This window comes from Xiphophorus hellerii, chromosome 8, assembly GCF_003331165.1.
Source record: "Xiphophorus hellerii strain 12219 chromosome 8, Xiphophorus_hellerii-4.1, whole genome shotgun sequence".
Taxonomy (NCBI): domain Eukaryota; kingdom Metazoa; phylum Chordata; class Actinopteri; order Cyprinodontiformes; family Poeciliidae; genus Xiphophorus; species Xiphophorus hellerii.
This window is the reverse complement of record NC_045679.1, coordinates 6,455,177-6,478,157: the sequence shown is the minus strand read 5'-3', so window position 1 is coordinate 6,478,157 and position 22,981 is coordinate 6,455,177. Positions and strand designations below refer to the sequence as shown.

The 22,981-nt window shown below is 39.1% G+C and overlaps 1 protein-coding gene across 1 annotated transcript; it reads left to right on the top strand.

The window, feature by feature from the left end:
* The first annotated feature begins 1,397 nt into the window (after positions 1 to 1,397).
* On the top strand, positions 1,398 to 22,204 carry LOC116724913 (NACHT, LRR and PYD domains-containing protein 3-like). Its single transcript, XM_032570706.1, has 10 exons — positions 1,398 to 1,486; positions 1,633 to 1,732; positions 5,568 to 5,636; positions 5,792 to 6,020; positions 6,164 to 7,949; positions 8,431 to 8,604; positions 12,981 to 13,154; positions 17,332 to 17,505; positions 21,482 to 21,528; positions 21,678 to 22,204. Exons 1-10 carry the CDS (start codon positions 1,398 to 1,400, stop codon positions 22,202 to 22,204), a joined length of 3,369 nt encoding a protein of 1,122 aa, XP_032426597.1.
* Positions 22,205 to 22,981: the final 777 nt, after the last annotated feature.

Sequence of the window (22,981 nt, the reverse complement as noted above, 5' to 3'; positions counted from 1 at the left end):
TAATGAGTCTGGAACAAGCTGCCACCTCTCTGCTGCTTGATCTGACTCTGACTTTAAATTCAGGTTGATGATTGAAATGAAATCAGGGTTTCAACCTGGATCAGCAGAACCTCCTCAGCTGATCCTGGTTTTAAACAGAGACTGTCCTCACTCTGCTCACCACACTAACATAATGATCAATGATTATATAGGAGCTTTAGGAATAATCTACATTAGAACAATGTGTGGTTTTAGCTGCAGTACTGTGGTGATGTTAAGAATTATAGTTTAGTTTAATGTTTCTGATTATTTTCTGCTTGTAATTATATTCTGACCAGTTACAGCAGCAGGAAGCAACCAGCTGTTCTTTTCTCTGGGCTCATTTCTCCTCATGACTCCATCATGAAACATTTTCATCAGAACTTCTCTCCTGTCTCATGAAAATTTATCAACCTGCCTCTGATTTCACTGCAGACCTTCTACTTCCTGGTTCTGCTGCTCTGAAAGAAGAAACTACAAACCAGGTGAGCTGTCAAATAATCACTTATGCAACATTTATAACACTTTGACTTTGAACTCATGTGGTTTATGTCAGGTAAAAGTCCAGTTATGTTGTGTCTCTGTACAGGTGTGGCATTAGTCTGGTTCTCCTGCGGTTCTGTTGGGTCTCAGTCTGTTGTTCAGATGTTCTTCTTCAACTCTTTGAACAGTTTGAACAAACTGTAAGTCTGTTTTGTTTTCTACTTGAAGTTTATCTACAGAAACTTTTCTACTTGTTTCGGTTCTCTGACATTTAGAGAAAATGTTCCCTTTTAAATTCAGCTCAAAGTTTCATCTCTGCTGTTTGAAAGCTAATCTACAGGATTATTAAATTATTGATGAATTGGAAGAAAAACATGATGAACAGCTTGATATTTCTTTATTTTATTCTCTAAACAAAATCATTCATCATTTTATTTCCAGGAATCAAACTCCAGTCTCAACCATTAATGTCAAACAAAAGAGTTTAGTTTCTGTTTTGTTTCAAATTGAAATATTATTCTTAAAATGTCTTTGATTCAGTCAGATTTTGATAGAGCAGATAATCCACTTGTAGAGTTTAATTATTAACTAACTAAAATACTTCCTGTTCAGGTTGAATCAGTGAATGTAAATGTTGCTCCATGTCTCCATCTAGTGGACTGATAGTAGAAGTGCAGCAGCTGATGGCAGCTTCCTCTGCCTCTCTGCTGTCTGACTGCATTCACCTGACACTGATATGAAGCAGAGAAGAAGAGCCAATCAGAGGAGGAGCAGCTGATCTTTTTCCAGCTCTAATGATGTAAAGGATGATCAGAGTTGATGTGCAGATGAATGATGTGTGTTTCCTCTGCAGGTGAAGGTAGAAAGTGTGTGTGAGCTGATGTGAATTCAGCAGCATGGATCAGTGTGAGGACAGAGAGGAGGGAGTCCCTCCCTCTAAAACCACTCTGTGTGGGGAAGATGAGAGCCAGAGCAAAGGTCAGAGGTGAGGTCACCATCTCTAACTGTCCACAGCCCTTTTCACACAGCGTTCACTATATCAGGCCAGAACAGACGTGATGATGAAGCTGCTGCTGCTCCTCTTTGCTGATTAAGTTTTAATCATCATGTTTCTGTCAGGATCCATCAGAGACTCAAACCAGAACCAGAACCAGAACCCAGCTGTGTGTCCTTTAAGAGCGACAGGTCAATGTTTCTTCCCTATAACTTTAAATCTCCTGGATCTCCACCATCAGAGAGGTGAGCTGTTTCTAACTGCTGTAACTGTTCAGTTTATATCTGTTATTATGACCATCCAATATTAGTTTAACACACAAACACAAAAGGCAGAAGTGAATTTAATTTCTAGATTGATATTTGGATTGTTCTCTAAATCTAAATGTAATTTATTTTCCAGACAGAGTAATGCTGAAAGAAAAAGGCTTTTATGAATTAATTTTATGATTAAAGTTTCATCTCTGTGGTTCAAACATCATCCAACATAGTGAATTATTAACCATTTCCACAGTTAAGATAAATAAATAATTTATGTGGATATCTTTCAGAACCAGATGGTTTCTAATATACATAAGCTATTGGGTCATTCTCTGAATTTGGTGCATTTTGTGTCTCACAGGTTTATCTCAATTATTTTATTCATTTATTTATTTGAGTTTATTTGATAGGGACAGACACACATCGACATAAACAAACTGAACAAAACAGCAGTCCCATGTTTGCGTCATAGCTCTATAGCAACAGCTAATTCGCAGCACTTGTCCCTAGATGGGCTTTTAAAAAATACCTCTAAAGTTAAAATGATAATCATTTAAAATAGCACAGCTTGATGTTGACGACATCTACAAACAAACAGTGAAACATGAAACATCAAAAATGGGTACAGTTCTGTTTTTGACATAACCAGAGTTTAGTTTGTTTCTTGAACGTACTAAAACTGGTTACAGACTTTAAATCAACAGGAAGTGAGTTCCAAACTGCAGATCCTCTCATGGACAGAGCACTTTGAGCAAACGTGGTTCTTCGAAAGGGAACCTTACAGTTTCCATCTGAAGCTGCTCTAGTAGATCTGCTGTTGCCCTGCAGTCTCTGTATGCAATTACTTAATGGTGTAGGTGCATATCCATTTAAACACTTAAAAATCAATTTTAAAAGATCATAATTTATAAAATCAGAAAAGTCCAAAATGCCGAATTTAGCCAAAATGTGACAATGATGGAATCTGATTGGCTTTTGATATAAAACCTTCAAAGCCCGATTACAGAGACTTGCTAATGGTTTGAGTCTAGTTTGACTAGTCTGAGACCAGACAGCAGCTCCATAGGAAAAATGTGAGGATCATTGAGTTAAGAAAACATCTCTGCACAGTGAAGTGTTAAACAATTTCTAATAATTTCAAAACAGTTTATATTTGATCTAACAGTTTTGCTGATTTTGTCAACATGGCTCCTAAAATTTAACTGAGCATCCAGAATTATTCCTAAATATTTTTCTTGTGATACTTGCTCAATAGGGTCCCCATTGATCTGAATACTCAAGGACTGTAATGATGTTTTCTTGATTGAAAAGCAAATACATTTTGTTTTCTTTGTATTGAGAGTTAAGCAAGAATCATTTACCCATAATGATAATCTCTGCAGGTTGTTGTGAAGTTTTTCACTGATTACAATACTGTTCTTGTCTGATGTATAAACAATAGTGTCATCAGCAAACATTTGCAAGTTAACTTCAGGACAAATATCAGGAAGACTGTTAACATACAGACTAAAAAGGACTGGACCTAAGATAGTTCCTTGTGGAATCCCTGTTACTGTTTTACAGAAGACAGATTTACTATTATTGATGACAACACACTGTTCACGATATTTCAAGTATGATTGAAACCAAGACAATGATCGTTCTGAGAAATTAAATGATGAAAGCCTTGAGATCAGTAAGTTGTGGTTCACCGTATCAAAAGCCTCTTCAAGTCCAGGAAAACTGCACCAGTGATTTGTCCCCTATCAAGTGATTGTTTAACATTTTCAAGCAGCAGACTTATAGCAGTCTCTATAGGATGATTACGTCTGAAGCCAAACTGAAGAGGATGCAGAAGATTGTTACTTTCTAAATACAATAGTAGTTGTTCTAGAATAATTTTCTCCAGCACTTTTGACATGACCAGAACAAAACTTATTGGCCTGTAGTTACTGATTTCATGGGGACTTCCTGATTTAAAAATCGGTTTCACCAAAGCTTTTTTCCAGGCATTGGGAAATTGCCCTGTTCTGATGACAATATTAATTATGTGAGTTAAAGGTTCTACTAAAATATTGCTGTATTTTTTTAAAAACATAGTATCTAAACATAGTATCTATTTGCGTAAGAATTGCTTAAGCTATTGATAGCTTTTTGAACATTAGAGTAATGAATTTCCTTTATCTCAATTAACTCAGTTAAATTAATTAATATCTTCATTAACTGCGGAATGTCATCCGATACCCAAGGCAGCTGTATTTTTCTTCGTCCCTTCATTTGAGTTTTTAAAAACTTATTCATAGTATCACAAACATTGAAAATATATGTATAACAGCAATCATTTACCTGATGCTGGTTTAGGACATCATCCCAATTAACCCTTGCTAATTCAGCCTCAAATTTGGGTCTATCCTTTCTTGGAATTTGTATTAAAATCTGTTTCTGTGTATTATAATGACTGACAAAACGATTTCGAGGTAATTTTCTTCCAATGAGAGTGATGTTGTGGTCGGATAAGCCGCACACTAAGTTATAGGTTTTTATGATTCGACCAGGTTTGTTTGAAAAGGTTAAATCTATTAAGGTTTGACTGTTTTTGGTGATACGAGAGGGACCATTGATTAACTGATGAAAATCAAATTTTGCTGTCAGTTCTCTATATTTTCATATAATGCAACCCACATTTTTTGACAAAAATCAAGTATTGGAAATATCCATGTGTCTTGGTAATATAACATGCAAATATATTTTACAAATTATGTTTTGAAAGATTTGATGGTTTGTTGAAGCGTAGAGGTCAGCCAAATGAGCATGTCCCCACTGACCAATGATAATTATTCACTGAATATAAAACAAATGAAACTAACCAGTAACTGCAACTTATTTGTACCATTTTAAACATTTTTAGGTGTACTTTAATCTAAATAAAAGAAATATGAGAAAAATATATGAATTATTTATAAAATATCACTTTTTAATCATGTCCCTCCAGTTTTGTTTAACCCTGTAACAGCAGGCCAATCCCTCCTTTTTATAAATAATGGTTCAGTCCAATTTCCTCAACACCCTGGAAGTGACATCACTTAAGTTTTTTCCCGTTATTTAATCAAATATTAACATTAACACAGAAACACAAAGGCAGATGTAAATTTCTGATAGTAGATGGGGGGGAAACAGCTGCAGAAAACATGTTCAAGGTTAAGGGAAAAAGCAAGTTTTGTCTTTCACACAGTTTAACAAATTCCTCCTCTCTGTGGTGAGAACACTAGACCTTTAAATGAAAAACAATTTAGTAAAACTACTAATGTAAGAATGATAACAAAGCATTATTGTACCAATTGCATTTCTAGGTTTATATTTGGATTAAACACAGATTAATGCTGAAAGAAAAAGAGGACCCCACATGGACACACACCCACATATCTCAAACCTCCTCCATATCCACATCACCTCAGATCTAGTCATCAGAACCTGATGGATGTCCCACACTGTCCTGAAGACCTGTGTGGACAGAGCCTTCACTTCCACTGTCCCCAAGCTCTGGGAAACTGTCTCCACAAGCATCAGATCTAATGACAGTTTGGACTGTTTGAAGTCCAAGTTCAGCATCAACCTTTTAAAATGTCTTCTAGGTGATTTTGGTGTTACTGCTCTTCATCCTTGTAGTTCATCTTCCTCTTTTTAACTTCACTCCATTTTGTTCATATGATGCTCTGTTTTTCTGCTTCAAGTACATTTAATGTGAAAATCTTGGTGATTTAATTTCTGAATACTGCTGGATGAATATTTCCTGACTTCCTAATTGTTCCTGGTTCCTCCACAGAGTGGACCAGCAGAGCTCAGAGGTTCACAGTTGTCCGTCTGCCCAGCAGCATCAAACACAGCTGGACTCCATATTTATGGTCTGTATATGAACAACTTTTCCAAGCGTTCTGTTCACAGTCATCTCCATGCTGCACTTTGTAGACCAGAGGACTGTCAGTCTGTCCAACAGCCATCTGGTGTTTGGCTCCATGATTTCAGTCTGATGTTTCCTTCATCTATTATTCTGTTCCAGATGCTGGAGGACAACATTGTCACTTTTCTGAAGAACGAGCTGAAGAAGATCCATACGATTCTGAGTCCAAATGACCCAGAATGCTCAGAGAGCCAGAGAGATGATGCTGAGGTGTTGGAAGGTGAGGATGAAGAGCAGAGGAGGAGCAGCAGAGAGGCAGTGATGAAGATCACACTGAACTTCCTGAGGAGGATGAAGCAGGAGGAGCTGGCTGACCGTCTGGAGAGCAGTAAGAGGATTTCTACAAAAGTTTAACCTGATGAAAAAATCACACATTTACTGAAATTTGAAGAGATGGAATCACATTCATGCAAAACATCTTGAGAATCTGATTTTACCTAGTTCTTGATTTTACTTTTTGTCTTATTTTAGAACGTCTTGCTGCAGTTTGTCAACATCAACTTAAATCTGGTTTAAAGAAGAAGTTCCAGTCTGTGTTTGAGGGGATTGCTAAAGCAGGAAGTCCAACCCTTCTGAACCAGATCTACACAGAGCTCTACATCACAGAGGGAGGCACTGGAGAGGTCAATGATGAACATGAGGTCAGACAGATTGAAACAGCATCCAGGAAACCACACAGACCAGAAACAACAATCAGACAAGAAGATATCTTTAAAGTCCCACCTGGAAGAGATCAACCAATCAGAACAGTGATGACAAAGGGAGTGGCTGGCATTGGGAAAACAGTCCTAACACAGAAGTTCACTCTGGACTGGGCTGAAGACAAAGCCCACCAGATCATCCAGTTCATATTTCCATTCACCTTCAGAGAGCTGAATGTGCTGAAAGAGAAAAAGTTCAGCTTGGTGGAACTTGTTCATCATTTCTTTAGTGAAACCAAAGAAATCTGCAGCTTTGAACACTTCCAGGTTCTGTTCATCTTTGATGGCCTAGATGAGAGTCGACTTCCTCTGGACTTCCACAACAAGGAGATCCTGACTGATGCTACAGAGTCCACCTCAGTGGACGTTCTGCTGACAAACCTCATCAGGGGGAAACTGCTTCCCTCTGCTCTCCTCTGGATAACCACACGACCTGCAGCAGCCAATCAGATCCCTCCTCAGTGTGTTGGCATGGTAACAGAGGTCAGAGGGTTCAATGACCCACAGAAGGAGGAGTACTTCAGGAAGAGATTCAGAGATAAGGAGCAGGCCAGCAGGATCATCTCCCACATGAAGACATCACGAAGCCTCCACATCATGTGCCACATCCCAGTCTTCTGCTGGATCACTGCTACAGTTCTGGAGGATGTGTTGGAGACCAGAGAGGGAAGAGAGCTGCCCAGCACCCTGACTGAGATGTACATCCACTTCCTGGTGGTTCAGACCAAAATGAAGAAGCTCAAGTATGATGGAGGAGCTGAAACAGATCCACACTGGAGTCCAGAGAGCAGGAAGATAATCAAGTCTCTGGGAAAACTGGCTTTTGATCAGCTGCAGAAAGGAAACCTGATCTTCTATGAATCAGACCTGACAGAGTGTGGCATCAATATCAGAGCAGCCTCAGTGTACTCAGGAGTGTTCACACAGATCTTTAAAGAGGAGAGAGGTCTGTACCAGGACAAGGTGTTCTGCTTCGTCCATCTGAGTGTTCAGGAGTTTCTGGCTGCTCTTTATGTTCATCTGACCTTCATCAAATCTGGGGTCAACCTGATGGAAGAAAGATCTCAGAAGTCTTCATTATTTAATAAACCTAAACTAAAGGTTCTCCATCAGAGAGCTGTTGACCAGGCCTTACTGAGTCCAAATGGACACCTGGACTTGTTCCTCCGCTTCCTCCTGGGCCTTTTACTGCAGACCAATGAGAAACTCCTACAAGGTCTGCTGACAAAGACAGGAAGTAGCTCACAGACCAATCAGGAAACAGTTCAGTACATCAAGGAGAAGATCAATGAGAATGTGTCTGCAGAGAAAAGCATCAATCTTTTCCACTGTCTGAATGAACTGAATGATCGTTCTCTAGTGGAGGAGATCCAACAGTCTCTGAGTTCAGGAAGTCTCTCCACAGATGAACTGTCTCCTGCTCAGTGGTCAGCTCTGGGTTTCATCTTAGTGTCATCAGGAAAAGATCTGGATGTGTTTGACCTGAAGAAATACTTTGCTTCAGAGGAGGCTCTTCTGAGGCTGCTGCCAGTGGTTAAAGCCTCCAACAAAGCTCTGTAAGGACACAGATTGTTACTGTATTTATTGTTGATCAAGGGAAAACTTTTAATGATGTGCTAAATATTGTTTCATGTTGTTTTATTTTATTTATTGATGCATTGTCTCCCAGATGTCGCCCACAGGGAGACATCGGGGAAAATGTCTATTAATATGTAACATCATCACCATAACAACACCATCATTATTATGCATTACTAAAGAAGCAAAACTCTTTCTGCTAAAACTGAGACTGGATGAATTTAGTTTTATTGTGGAATTCAAAAGTTTTGTTGCCAGCCTCCTAGTTCTTTTTAGATCAGTCATTTAAAGATGGCGACCCATCTATTGACCAAACCAATTCACAACAAAAGGCAACATAAATGTGTGCAAAATAAGATTGTTCCTTCAATCTTTCAAAAAAGAACATAAATGACTGGAAAGTAAAATATTTTTTTTTATGAATTGTTTAATAAGAGATTTTTCTCTCTGTCTCCTCAGACTGAGTGGCTGTAACCTCTCAGAGAGAAGCTGTGAAGCTCTGTCCTCAGTTCTCAGCTCACAGTCCTCCAGTCTCAGAGAACTGGACCTGAGTAACAACAACCTGCAGGATTCAGGAGTGAAGCTTCTCTCTGCTGGACTGAAGAGTCCAAACTGCAACCTGGAAACTCTCAGGTAAAATGTTCTCAATCTAAGTGATACCAAATTTCTGTCCATTTGCTGCTCTCAGATATTATGTAAATGTTATTTCAATAATACATAATAATAATAATAATCGATGTCTGACTGAGACGTGGCTCACCGTGCTATGTCGCAACATATAAATGTTGTTGGTTTTCATTAATTCCAGGCTGAAAGAACCAAGATGAGAGGTATTTAGAATCGTGGGCATCAGGTTTCGACTGATAGAGTAACTGTGGAAACATGAAACTGATGCACACGTGATGCGCGTTGGAGAGGTGGTTGTGCTCTTGCAGGTGCAGTGATAGTTTTGTACCTTCCGATCTGCCGGACATTTTTTTCGACATCTGCTGGTGTCAGCCAGTGGGTGACCCGTCAGCTTTTAAGTTTGCAAAACCACAAAAAAAGCTAATAAATCAGCGACCAGCCAGAACTGCGCACTGTAAAAAGCTCAGGATCTTAGAACTATGAGAGGTTCAAACTCCACTCATCTTTTTTAGCTCACAGAAAAAGTAAACTGACCAATAAGATTTAGGCTTTGGCGTGCCCTTTGACCCCCACAGACTCACACTGATGTGCACTACATACAAGATGTTTTGGCACAAAAGATCTTTTTTCTTCTCTCCACAATTTTGTTAGTAGTAAAGAGGGTTGGATAATAAAAATATACAATAACTATTCTTTTTTTTAATTTAAAGAAAAATCTCACAGTGACTACAGCTGCAACAATCCAGACTCTCAGTCACTTGTGGGTAATTTAGAGTCACACAGAAAAACTCCAAAAGGAATCAAACTTAAAACTCTAAACTAAGAACTTCTGATCACATAATAGCAATTAACCATATCTGCATGGTAAATTATTACTGATAACTATTGTCATTAGTCCCTAACATTAACATGGTCTGGAAGCATGTAATCATATATATATATATATATATATATATATATATATATATATATATATATATATATATATATATATATATATATATATATATATATAGGTGTATAAATACTATTGTTATAAAGGCTGAGCCATGAAAATTTATGTCTGTATCAAACCAGTAGCCCTTCATGTTACTCTGTACCCGTGAAGTAGCTCCTAGTCTCAAAATGGTTGGTGACCCCTGTACTATACAGTGAAGGTTATCCTGCAATAGTCAGCCCCGCCCACTCCTCACTACTTCACAGGGCTGCCTACTGACCAGTTCTCCGTCTAACAGGTCCGGAAAATCTCTGAGACCTGGGTATTACCCTACAAGTACTCTATAAGAGATAATCTATTTAAACTGGTGGCGAAAGTGATTCGTCTAGCTCTAACTACCTCCAATCCAGAAGTTATGACCCTTTACAGTTAAGAAACAATCAGCTGAGTAGCCCTCGCAGCTGCATAATTCCAATAACCACTTCTGTTAACGGTAGCCCACTTTCTAAATCATAACTTGCACTTGGAACCGGCTAGATTATATTTAGTGACTTAGATGTAAGTCCCAGGGTCATTATTTAATCTCACCAAAGGAAATTATGAAGCCTCCTATTTACTGGAATCATGTACATTAGTTTTACCTTAATTAAAAGAACTGGACAAAGATTAAATGACTCTATTAATTCCAATGTCCACCAACCTCATTAGAATTTTATAGTATAAATTTATTAAGCAAGCTTAAGCAGGGATATGCGACATACAAATCAATAATCAATCGTATATAATTCAAAAACAGTGTAATAAAATTTACATGTACAATCATACTACCCTGTCTCCTTTCCCTAACTTAAGTCGCACGTTCTGAAATGGAATTTCAAGGAGCAGATTCAACTCATACCCAGACGATGGTGGATCTTTTGGCAACAGGAATGTCTAGCATCCTTGGTTGAGGTCTTTGCCTTGTGTGGAAAAATCCTCCTTAGAAAGGAAACAAAGCAGAACGGGTCCGAATCCTTTTGCAAAACCCAGTTCCTCATCCCTGAGGGACCTTTGTCCTTCCTCCAAGTCTTGTTGCAGAGTTTGAAATTGCTGGGTCGAGACGAGACCACCGGTCGAATAAAGAACCAGAGATGGGGCGATGGGACCCAGTCCTTTCTTAGCGGTGTGAAGTCCGAGCTCCCCCGTGGTTCTGAAGTGCGGTCCGTAGCTCAATCTGCTCCTGCAGGTTGTCTCTTCTTCTGCGCCGCCGGACTGGGAACAACTGGTTCCTCTTTTCAGCCCGTTTTTATACATTTCTCCACCATGTGTGTGTATGGGGGGTTTGGTCTACGTGACTTTCTTCACATCTGCTGTGTCTCATGAAAAAGTCCCCACATTTCCCAACCTGTTTTTGCTGACCGTAGTGGAAGTTCCCGTACTTCCCCATTCCCCGTTGCCTCAGCCAAACTCACCGCACCACCCATCCTGTGCGCCCTGGCCATCTGTTCAGAACTGCTTGCGACATTTCCTGTTTTCAGGGCTGTACTGCATTCCTCTCTTTTCTATAACTCACTATTATTTATTATAACTCATTAAACACATTCAACCCGTTGTTAAACCTGTTTGGATTGATTTCAAATGATCACAACTTCATATTCATTGACAATAAATCACATCTTTCTCTTATTATTAATCATTAAACATAATCCCTACATAGTTAAATCATTACAGATCATTAATCAGAGATTCTTTGCAGAAAGTTATTGAGTGATTACTTATACTCATGTTATTCAGACATATTCAACTTAATTAACTTTTAATCAAACCACAAGATTACTTTATTTCTTCCAAGCCATTATGCACCTTTTTCTGCGTGTGCCTGGAAAGATCTCATACCCTTATGCCAGTTTTCTTGACAACAGTTAGAAGGTTTGAGAAATTCATTGTTATACAGACCACAGGAGATCTTTTAATCTAACAGCCATCACAATCTAAAATAGCACTTTGAAGAATTTGAATTGATATGAGATGTATCAGGGAGTGTGGTGTAAGGTGGTGAGGCAGGACGCTGTAGACCCAGGTTGAGATGAAATTATGATTTTAAGGAATAATCCAGAAACACAAAAGTCTGATAATCCAGGCAGCACTAATTGAGAGCAGAAGGTTAAGGATCTCTACTGGTAGCAACTGGTCAGAAAACACAGCTTGACTAGACATAATCGATGAGGATCCGACAGACACAAAGACACAGGTGACATTAAATACACAGAAGGTAATCAGGGAACGAGACATACCTGGGAACAATCAAGGGGAGGACAGGACAGCATGGAGACTCAAAGGACACAGAAACTCAAAAAAACACAGAAAAACTCAAATCATGACAAGTTGAAAGATGTAATTTTGCATTGGGCTCAATAAGCTGTTTTTTAATTTGAATTTAAATATAGCAACTGAAAGAATAATAAATAATTAGAAATGAAAGAAGAGATAACTATTATGAACGTTAGATTAGAATCAGTATGAGCCCCACAGCGGCCTGAATCCGACGGCCAACTACTGCCTTATTTGTTCGTTCTCTCACTCTTTTATTTTACCAAGACTGCCAGAACCACTTTGTGTCCAGACTTAGGTTTAATAAAACCTCTTTGTTAAAAACATCATCTGGTCTGGACTTTGTATTTTGTGAGTTCTGTGTGATGACATGAGGATCGTAACATATTGGTGGCCCATCCTATTCCAACAAAATGTCTAAAACATATTTGGAGGGCCGTTCAATGTTGTGATATTTATGAATGCAGTTTTAATTGTGGTGACTTCTGAAAGTGTGTTTTCCATGTGTTTAGTAACCTTTAGTGTCAGGTTGGTGGGGTGTTTTCAGAACTCTTTAATTTAAATACTGGGTTAAATTTCCCTGTATTTAATGTTTGGCTAGTGCTTATTTTTGGATTGTTTTAGGAACAAATTTGTTTCTATTTGTTTCTATTATTTCCCACATTAGTTTTGTAATTTTTGTTCAAAATAGTTTGTCAGTTGCTGCTCAGTTTTCCATCTCTGTATCCAACAGTTAAAAAATGGAAAGATGAAATTCCAGATTTGCTCTGCTTTGATTCAAGCTGGTGTTTTCCCTCAAACCAGCTCTGATGCTGATCCTCAAACTAAGCCTGATGCTGTTCTTCAGCCCAGCCTTGATTCTCAGGCTTCATTGGACTCTTTCTGTTAAAACTGACATGGGATTAATTTAGTTCATAGAGGAATTTAATATTTCTCTTGCCAGCCTCCTTGTTGCCTTTAGTTCAGTCCTTCATGGCTGGAGGCCCATCTATAGACTGAACCAGTTCACAACAAAAGGCAACATAATTATATATAAAACAGTCCCTTAAATCAGTAAAGAGGAACATTGTTGACTGGAAAAAAGACACATTTTGAAGAATTGTTTAATAACAGATTTTTCTCTCTGTCTCCTCAGACTGAGTGGCTGTAACCTCTCAGAGAGAAGCTGTGAAGCTCTGTCCTCAGTTCTCAGCTCCCAGTCCTCCAGTGTCAGAGAACTGGACCTGAGTAACAACAACCTGCAGGATTCAGGAGTGAAGCTTCTCTCTGCTGGACTGAAGAGTCCAAACTGCAACCTGGAAACTCTCAGGTAACTCTGGGCACTTGACAAATTGCTGCATCTTAGGAGCAAAAAGAAACATTATTACAGATCCATCCATCCATCCACCAGCGATCAGTCCAGACCTTGGGTTCTACCTCAATGTTCTCATATTCTCATCATGTGATGAATTGTGTGTCTGCAGCTTATCAGGCTGTTTGGTCTCAGAGGAAGGCTGTGCTTCTCTGGCCTCAGCTCTGACCTCCAACCCCTCCCATCTGAAACAGTTGGACCTGAGCTACAAACATCCAGGAGACTCAGGAGTGAAGCTGCTGTCGGCTGGACTGAAGGATCCACACTGGAGACTGGAAGCTCTCAGGTATGGAGGAACCTGCTGCAGGAGCAGAGAAGGTCTGATAGAGGAGGAAGAGGGAGAAATGTCTTTAGTCAGTCTGCTGGGAAACATTTTTCTTTCCAAAATCTGTTTATTGTCTTTTACATTCCAAAAGAGACACAGACAAGTAACTCACAAGTGCACAAAACCCCTAACAAAACCAAAAGAAAACACATTAACAACTTAAACATTCAAGGTGACAAACAGTTGATTGCAGGGAGACAGAGTACTTTAAGTTTATTATCTCAGGGTTTATGTTGAGACTTAGTCCACGAGATTTAATCTCAGTCCACAAGCTAGGTATGAGGTGATGGCAACTTCCTCCCTGGTTCTAGGCATCCTGACATCAGTGTTTTAGTTTCCTACATTTTTCGAGCCAGTGAGTAAATTTGGTATTAACATGAGGATAACAGACTTATAGCCACTATAAGAATAAAAACATAAGCAAAATTAACTAGAGTATGTTCAGTCAATCATCATTATAAGTATTTATATTTTCCAAAAATAGCAAAAAATTTTCCCATATCTTTTTGAACACACAGTTTTTACCCTTAATCATAAAGGTGAGCTTCTCCAAGGCAAGAGATCTTGATAATTTACACATCCAAGTTTTTAATTGGGGTCTGGTTACAGATTTCCAGGACTGGCTGTACTATATTTGTCCTGCACCAAACAGTAAATTATGGACTTTTGATCAACCTTGCTTATTTGAGTTTGAGTGGGAAAAAATCCCTAAGATACACAAATAGGACAGGGATTAAGTTTGGTACCGACGATAAGTGAAATTTTATCCAAAACCTCCTTCCAAATATTCTGAATCTCAGGACATTCCCAAAGGCAGTGAATCAATTTGTCTTTATCTCCACATTTAGCACATGTATCCAGAATGTTGGAATTAAATTTATTTAGTAATGTTGGAGTAACATATGTTCTCATCAACCATTTGTATTGGATTAACTTAAATTGAGTATTAATAGATTGTGTCTGTGCCTTCAGACAGGCCCTCTGCCATTCCTCTACTGATATATTACATTTCAAGTAGGCCTGTCACGATAAACGATAAATCAATTAATCGTACAATAAATTAAAACTATCGACGTCATTTTAATTATCGGCATTATCGTCTCTTCCGGCCTTTTTCTCTTTCTGTTAATGACACTGAATGACAAAAGGCTCAACGGTGCTCTCCACTGACTCCTCCCTTCCTCATTTCCTTAGTGTAAAGCCCAGAGGACACTACACGATCTTACAGCTGTCGGCCGATTGTCGGCCCATTTTCAAAACCTGACAGACCACACATTAGCCGACAGAAATCCTAGGTATAACGGTTCGATCGGTTCGTTCCTGCCATGTGGTGTCCAACAATGGGCACAAAATAATGGCTACAAGTCCAGTGAACTAATTTTAAAACCAGGCGTTAATCAATGCTTTACTACAATCTACCTGCAATGCATGTGGCTAATGTCAGCGTAAAGTCCTGACTGAATGAAAATCATTATAACCTATTTACGTCACGTTAACGAAGAACAGCTGAAAAGTTACCGGGTTTATCAACTGCGGTAGCAATTTCGCTCCAACTCCTCCTCTTGTCATTTCTATATTCTTTGCATGTTTAATAAACATTAATGTTGTTTCCACATATCATCTCCAATGTCCGCTGGACTTCGGGTTGCGCCGTGTCAGCTGTTTGGGATTCCCCTCAGTTATTTCCCATCAGAAAGCACGAGGAGAATCCACTCTTTCTGATTGGCTGCCTGTCACATTCAACAGGCTGCGTTAAGATCCCAGTCGCGGCAACGACGATCTACCGTAACACACCACACAATCTTAGAAAGACCAACGTGCTAAGATTGTTGTAAGGGGAAAAATAGGAGCAAAAAATCGTGTAGTGTGAACTATTGCATCATGTAGTCGATGTGCCCATCTTTTCTATTTAAATCTAATTATTACTGAAGGGCAACATACTGTAGTATGCAGACATAATAATCTGCCCTCTTTTGGTTGAATGCAGTATTTATTTCCACTTTGGCTTTATGTTGTTTAGTTTTTTTTTTCAAGTGAGTTTTTTGTTAATGGAGACTGAGAATCCATTTTATTTTTGTTTTTGGTTGTTTTGTTTATTTTGTTTATCAGCTCTAGTGTTTAGTGTTCTTTTGAAAATAAAGTGTATCTTTGGCAGGAAATCACATGCATTATTACGTAATTTCCATTAAATCAGTGTAAAAAGGTCTTCAAACAATATTATCGTTTATCGCAATAATTTTTGAGACAATTAATTGTTGAGCAAAATTTACTATCGTGACAGGCCTAGTTTCAAGTCTTCACACCAGGCCAGTGTTTTGTGTTGTGAGGATGTCTGGGGTTCTGTCTCTGATGATGTTATAAAAGCAGGATATTAGGTCCTTCTTCAAATGGTAATTTGTTGCCAGTTCTTCTATAGAAGTAAGACTAGAACAACAGGAGCAGAAAAAACATTTACTTAAACAACTCGCACCTCAACCTTAAACTGCGAACCCCGACCATGGTATCTAAAACTTATTCCCCACCGCTAAGAGGGGGAGACTTAGTGGAAATGTGTATTGTCCAGGATCACCGATCAAATGGAGTATTGATCCTTATTAAACCTCGCTGGCGCCATCTAGCTTGTAAATGTGGTTACCCGTCAGTTTGTTTTGTTTCCCGTATAAATTTCTCCACCTCCGTTGGCATGTGGAAGAGGAAGCTTTTACCGCGGTGGAAAATCCTCATCTTTGCTGGGAATATCAGTCCAAAGTTTATATTCAGATTACGGAGTTGAAGTTATAATCTCCCGTAGTTGCCTGGTAAAGTGAGTTTTCAAGGCTTGGATAGCTTCCAGGAGGTTAGCTTCAGAGGTCAGGGAGTTTGCTCGTAGAAAAATATCTTAGCAGTGGTCTAGATATCTAAATGCAGGATATATTGGTCGGAGCTCAGAGCCCAGCAGCTGCTCAGTAAGACGCCATAACCGGAAGTCCCTGCTGGGAAACATTTAGTTTGAAGCTAAATAGTTAGCTTGTTGCTCAAAGGAACAGCTTTTGTCAGTTGCTGCTCAGTTTTCCATCTCTGTATCCAAGAAGTTAAAAAAGGGAAAGATGAAATCTGAGATTCTCTCTGCTTTGCTTGAAGCTGGTGTTTTCCCTCAAACCAGCTCTGATGCTGATATTCAGCCTAGATTTCCACTGGACTCTTTCTGTTAAAACTGACACTGGATTCATTTAGTTCATGGTGGATTGTAATATTTCTCTTGCCAGCCTCCTTGTTGTCTGTTGTTCAATCCTTCAAGGAGAACCATCTACAAAATGATCCAGTTCACAATAAAGGTCAACATAAAAATATGTGAAGTAAAAAGTCATTTCAATCTTTCCAAGAAGAAAATTCTTGACTGAAAATAAAGAAATAAATATTTCTGATTTGCTGAATAACATATTTTTCTCTCTGTCTCCTCAGACTGAGTGGCTGTAACCTCTCAGAGAGAAGCTGTGAAGCTCTGTCCTCAGTTCTCAGCTCCCAGTCCTCCAGTCTCAGAGAACTGGACCTGAGTAACAACAAGCTGCAGGATTCAGGAGTGAAGCTTCTCTCTGCTGGACTGAAGAGTCCAAACTGCAACCTGGAAAATTTCAGGTAACTCTGGGCACTTGGCAAACCATCTTAGGTGCAAAAAGAAACATAATTACAGATCCCAGCAGTTGCTTCTCTTTCTTATTTATTCCACATATTACAAATCCATCCATCCATCCATCCATCCATCAGTTCAGACCTTGGGTTCTACCTCAATGTTCTCATATTCTCATCATGTGATGAATTGTGTGTCTGCAGCTTATCAGGCTGTTTGGTCTCAGAGGAAGGCTGTGCTTCTCTGGCCTCAGCTCTGACCTCCAACCCCTCCCATCTGAAAGAGTTGGACCTGAGCTACAATCATCCAGGAGACTCAGGAGTGAAGCTGCTGTCGGCTGGACTGAAGGATCCACACTGGAGACTGGAAGCTCTCAGGTATGGAGGAACCTGCTGCAGGAGCAGAGAAGGTCTGATAGAGGAGGAAGAGGGAGAAATGTCTTTAGTCAGTCTGCTGGGAAACATTTAGTTTGAAGCTGAATGTTTAATTTGATAATTAAATATTTAGATGCCTCATCTGGAGGCTGAGATCATTACCCAGTTTTCTGGAATATTCTCCAGACTAAGAACGGCTCACAAGGAAAATTAAAGAGTGGGATGGGTTTAATAGTTTAATAGGGACTCTGACTAAATTAATAAAAGAAGTTCAGTTAGATTTCCTTGATGATCTACTGATGGCAGAAAGGACTTTAAAACAATATTTGATGGAGCTCCAGACCAATCAGCCCCAAGAAGCAAAGATGAGAAGAAAAGTAACTCCATGTTGGTCAGATGGATGTTTAAAAGTTATGGGAGAGAAAAATAAAGAACTTTAGATTTTAAACAAAACTCACAACTTTCAGGATTTAATAAAAATTAAATTACATAAAAAGTGAAGAAAACTATTCATGAGGCAAAGAAAGAAAGTGAGAATTTAAACAGTTTCATCCATTTAGTAGTTTGATCTCCACCAGGGGGCGACATCTGGAAAATGATCCAAAGAATGAAAGGAATCAGGAGAGAATGGAAATCCCTTGTTTTCCAGAGGAAATGAATAATTGCAGTGAATGATGGTGAAAAAGTAGAATTGTGCTCTGTTGACTGTGGTAGAAATTAAAAAACAATAATAAGACCTTTTAGACAGATCCAAGAAAAGACTAATATGTTTAGGTTTTCAGTAGTTGGGAAAGCTTTTGGGATTGTTCAATAAAGTTTGGGAAAAATTCCCAACGTCTTGGAAAAAGGCAGAGACCCTTCATGTTGGAAAACCAGGGAAATATCCATCCGACCAATCAGATTCCAGATCCACAACTCTGACGTCACATTTAGGATAAATAATGGAATCGTAATAAGAGAAAGAAAAACATTTTATTGATAAAGTAGAGGGATGATATCAGCCCATCAGATGGTTTAGAAGAGGGAGAGGAAGCATCATGGGACTGCAGAGGTCCTTCACCTGATCCTGGTTGTTGGGACAAGAACTTTGTTACTGAACTTAAGGACATTTTTCATGTTTCTGTACGTAAGTAGATTTAATGGTGGGAACTTTTACTCCACTACATTTTACAGTATCTGTACTTTCTACTTCACTACATTTCTATAAAGCGTTGCGTTACAAGTTACATCCAAGTCGCTTTGCGCTTTTTGATTTGTTGGTTAGTTTGAAAGTAATCAATGATTCTGGTGCCGCCTTTGCCTCCCTGATATCATGAACTGCTAGCTTTCAAAAATTCACCATCAAATCTGAAAAACATATCGAGGAAAGTTAAGCTGCTAAACGCTGTCTGAGTTTTGGTTGTTAAACTGATTTAGGTTAGAGAAGTTTTATGTAATCTTACCAAGCTTCTAGTTTAAATCGACTGCAATAAATAAAACAATTAAATAGTTGTAAGCAGCTGAACTGGCAGTAATATTGATTACTGCGGTCGGGGCGCATGGAGCGCAGCGTCTCCTGCCATGAATGTCCCAGTAACGTTAAACTCCTCCACATCCTGGTTACTGAATTAATGTGAATAATCTCCATCTCAAATTTACATTTACAATCATATTCAATAAATTAGAATATTGGTTCCCATGAGGCTCGTTTGTCAGGTTTTAAAAAAACTTCAGCAGATATTAAACATGTTTTTCATTAGACCCACATTTCTGCATTAATTGTTTTTATTGATCTGTAATCTGATCAGAAATGTCATGTTTTCATTAAGTGTAAGCAAGAAATCATCATCAGTAACAAATAAAAGTTTTAAAACAGTTTGTGGGGAATTAATCTGTATGATGTGTTTAACTTGTGAGCCGAGTTACTGAAGTACTTTTCATAAATATTCTAATTTATTGAAAATGACTGTAGTTAAGGACTGCTAGAGAGACGCAGGTCATCCTGATATTCTGATGCATAGAATCACAAATCTAAATCTAAAGTGTCACAGAGAGTAAACACAATAAAACATGATTTATCTGCAGCATTGATCATTAAATGGCTCATTACTGATGTATTAAAATTAAATATGATCGGTACACTTAATGATATTGTTTTAGACATTAGGTAAAACAGTCAGTAAGTACTTTTAATACTTTAAGTATTTATAAAAGTCAGTACTTTCTTACTTTTACTCAATTAAAATGTTAATGTGGTTCTTTTACTAGAGAACATTTTTGTCTGTTTATTTGTACTTTTACTTCAGTACATTGTTTGAGTTCTTTCTCCTCCTCTGGTGAACAGCCAGTAGGTGGCGCTAGAGTCAGGAGGAGGCAGCCTGGAGAAAAGGCTGTTCCTCCCTGATCTGTTTCCAAGCAGTCAGAGTGTAGAAGTTGAGAGCTGGAGAAGTTTCCTCCTGTTGCTGCAGCAGCAGAGATGTTCTGCTTCATGGACTAAATCAGGTTGGAAAGAGGAGAGATCTTTACTGAGCTGCTGGATAAAAGCTTCTGAAACATTTCAACTCTTTCTGGAAACTAATGAGACATAAAAACAATGGATGTTTTTACCATCCAGACCTTTAGAACCAGTTCAGGTCAATAATTCAGTTGTTTCTGTGGAAGATGAACAGATTTGATGTGAAATGATGAAATTCTTCATTTCTATCTGATGTTCCAGCAGATCTGTAGAAAATGGAGCTGCAGCTCTCAGATATTTCAGTCGTCATGTTTTCTATCAATGAATCCACTGATTAAAGCAGGAATCTCATCTCCATGTTCTCCTCCAGAGGTTCCCAAGGTTTGTTTCTGGAAGCTGCTGCTGGTTCCTCCAATCCAGGCTCCGCCCCCTTTAGAGGAAATCTGTCCATATATGGCGCTAAGAGTCACCTTGATGCTGCAAAGCTTTGTTCAGGGATGAGATGTCAGGATGTTAGTGTCAGTCTGTTCCAGGCTTTAGTTGTTCTCCTCATGAGGAGCTGAAGTTTCTGACAGGAACGTAGAACAGGAGAAGAACTTGAAGCTTCTTCTTGGCCTCTGATTGCAACAGCAGGACAATCCAACATTTTAGTCTGACTTCATCTGGAAATATTTCTTTGACCCTGAATCAGTTTGAAGGCAGGCCAGCTCCTCATCAGAGCTGAGATCTTCTCTGTCCTCCATGCTGGAAATGTACAAGTCCAGCAGCTCCTGATCAGTGACATCAGAGCGTGACATCATCAGTAGATCTGCTGGTTCTGGTTCCAGATGCTCCTTGGACACTTTCACAAGCCAGCTGCTGGATTCAGGATGCTGCTTCTTCTTCTTGGTCTCATTGTAAATGTGTGCAGCAGCGCCACCTGGTGGTGTTGGTTGGTAGAGGAAGTGCTGACAGGTTGGAGGTGTTTGTCAGAGGTGTGTGATGATGGAAGCCTCTCCCTGGTTTGTGAGTCTGAGCTCAGAGATCAAATCTTTGATTCTTGTTGAACTCTTTGTTGAATGTGATGCAGCTTCTCCTTTTTAATGTTTGTATTTCTGGATATTACAGTGAGGCCACAGCAGGTTTTCAGCAGCAGGGCTGTTTAGTGTTTCATTTCTTCATCTTTGTGTGGGAGTGTGGATGGAACAGGTATCCAGGTGTTGTGTCAGAGTTTAGATTGATTGTATTTTAATGCTGATTATTAAATCAGGTTGAGCTTCCAGAAATGTTTCCTTAGTTTCCTGATGTCCTTTTAGGCTTCAGTGAGTTTCTTCAGGTTGTTACTGAGGGATTTCCTTTCTCCTCTCTGTTGGAGCTTATCCTCTGTTTGGAGAAATGAGTTTTGCTGCAGCAGCACCAACTGTCCTTCCTACATCCACTGCAGTTTGCAATCCAAATGTTGGACTGTTCCTGTCTCAGTGGAGGACAATGTGTGTCTGAGAGACATGTAATGTCCATGTTTGCTGCTGAAAGAGACTGATGGTCTGACCCCCCTCCTCCTTTCAGGGTGGAGCCTGCTGGAGTCCCATTCTTGACACCAGGTCTGAGGAAGTGTAAGTGTGTTTTTCATCTGATTCATGACAACAAAGCAGCTCACATTCAACCATCTTCAAACTGTCACATCACTCATTCAGGAGTCATCATCAAAGTGTCAATAAATGATCAATAACTGCAGCTGGATTGTGTTTGTTCTCTCCATCAGATTCCTGTCAACTCACCATCGACACAAACACAGTGAGCAGAGAACTCAAACTGTCTGAAGACAACAGGAAGGTGACATGTGAGGAGGAGCTTCAGTCATATCCTGATCATCCAGACAGATTTGATTACTGTCCTCAGCTGCTGTGTAGAACTGGTCTGACTGGTCGCTGTTACTGGGAGGTCGAGTGGAGAGGATATGTTGATATATCAGTGAGTTACAGAAGAATCAGGAGGAAAGGAGGCAGTGGAGACTGTCGGTTTGGATTGAATGATCATTCCTGGAGTCTGAGATGCTCTGATGGTGGTTACTCTGTCTTTCACAATAACAGAGAAACTCGTCTCTCCTCCTCCTCTGTCTCTAACAGAGTAGCAGTGTATGTGGACTGTTCTGCTGGCATTCTGTCCTTCTACAGAGTTTCCTCTGACTCACTGATCCTCCTCCACACCTTCAACACCACATTCACTGAACCTCTGATTCCTGGATTCTGGTTCTGGCCCAGTTCTGGTTCCTCAGTGTTTCTGTGCTGAGTTGAGTCTAAAGAGTCTAAAGATTTTCCTCCTGTCAGAGAAACTCTCTCACTGTTGAACAGATAGTTCAGTCTCTACAATCTATTTCTTGGTGAAACAATTCTGATTGAGTCCTTGGAAACTTTTTCTTCTTCCAGTCCTTTAAATATGGAAGCTGGGATTATTCCAGGATTATTCCAGGATGATTCCAGGATCCTCATGTTTTCCTGTTTGTTTCCAGTCAAAGCTTCACACTAAATATCAAGATGTTGTTTCTCTTATTTTTTCCTTTCATTCATCAGATTTCATTGAAATGTTGATCAGTTTTTCTCAATCACTGATCATTTTCTGTTTCTATCGGCTCCTATTTTTCTCAACATGTCAGATTTGAATATTAAATCTTCCTTTTGTAAATTTGCTGCAGTTTTTCTTCATGTGTTTAAAATAAAAACATTTTTCTTCTGCATTTGGTTCATTTGCTGCTCATTCTGTTCTTTTCCTGTTCAAATTTAAATATTTGCATTAAAAAGATTTTTTCATCAACTCTGCCTTTCAGAAAGTCCTGATTTAAAGTAAAACATTCCCATCCCATGAAGGTCAGAGGTTACAGCTTTGAAGCATGAAGTGGGAAAATCTTCATATTTTCTGTTTCATTCAGAACTTCTACCTGAAACTCAGAACCTGCAGAACATTTTTCTCTTTGGAGGAAAAATCCCAGGAACTGGAAGATCAGAGCAGAATGAAAACTGGAGATCAGTGTTGGACAGAAAAGGTCTGATCGCTGCATCTCTGCTATAT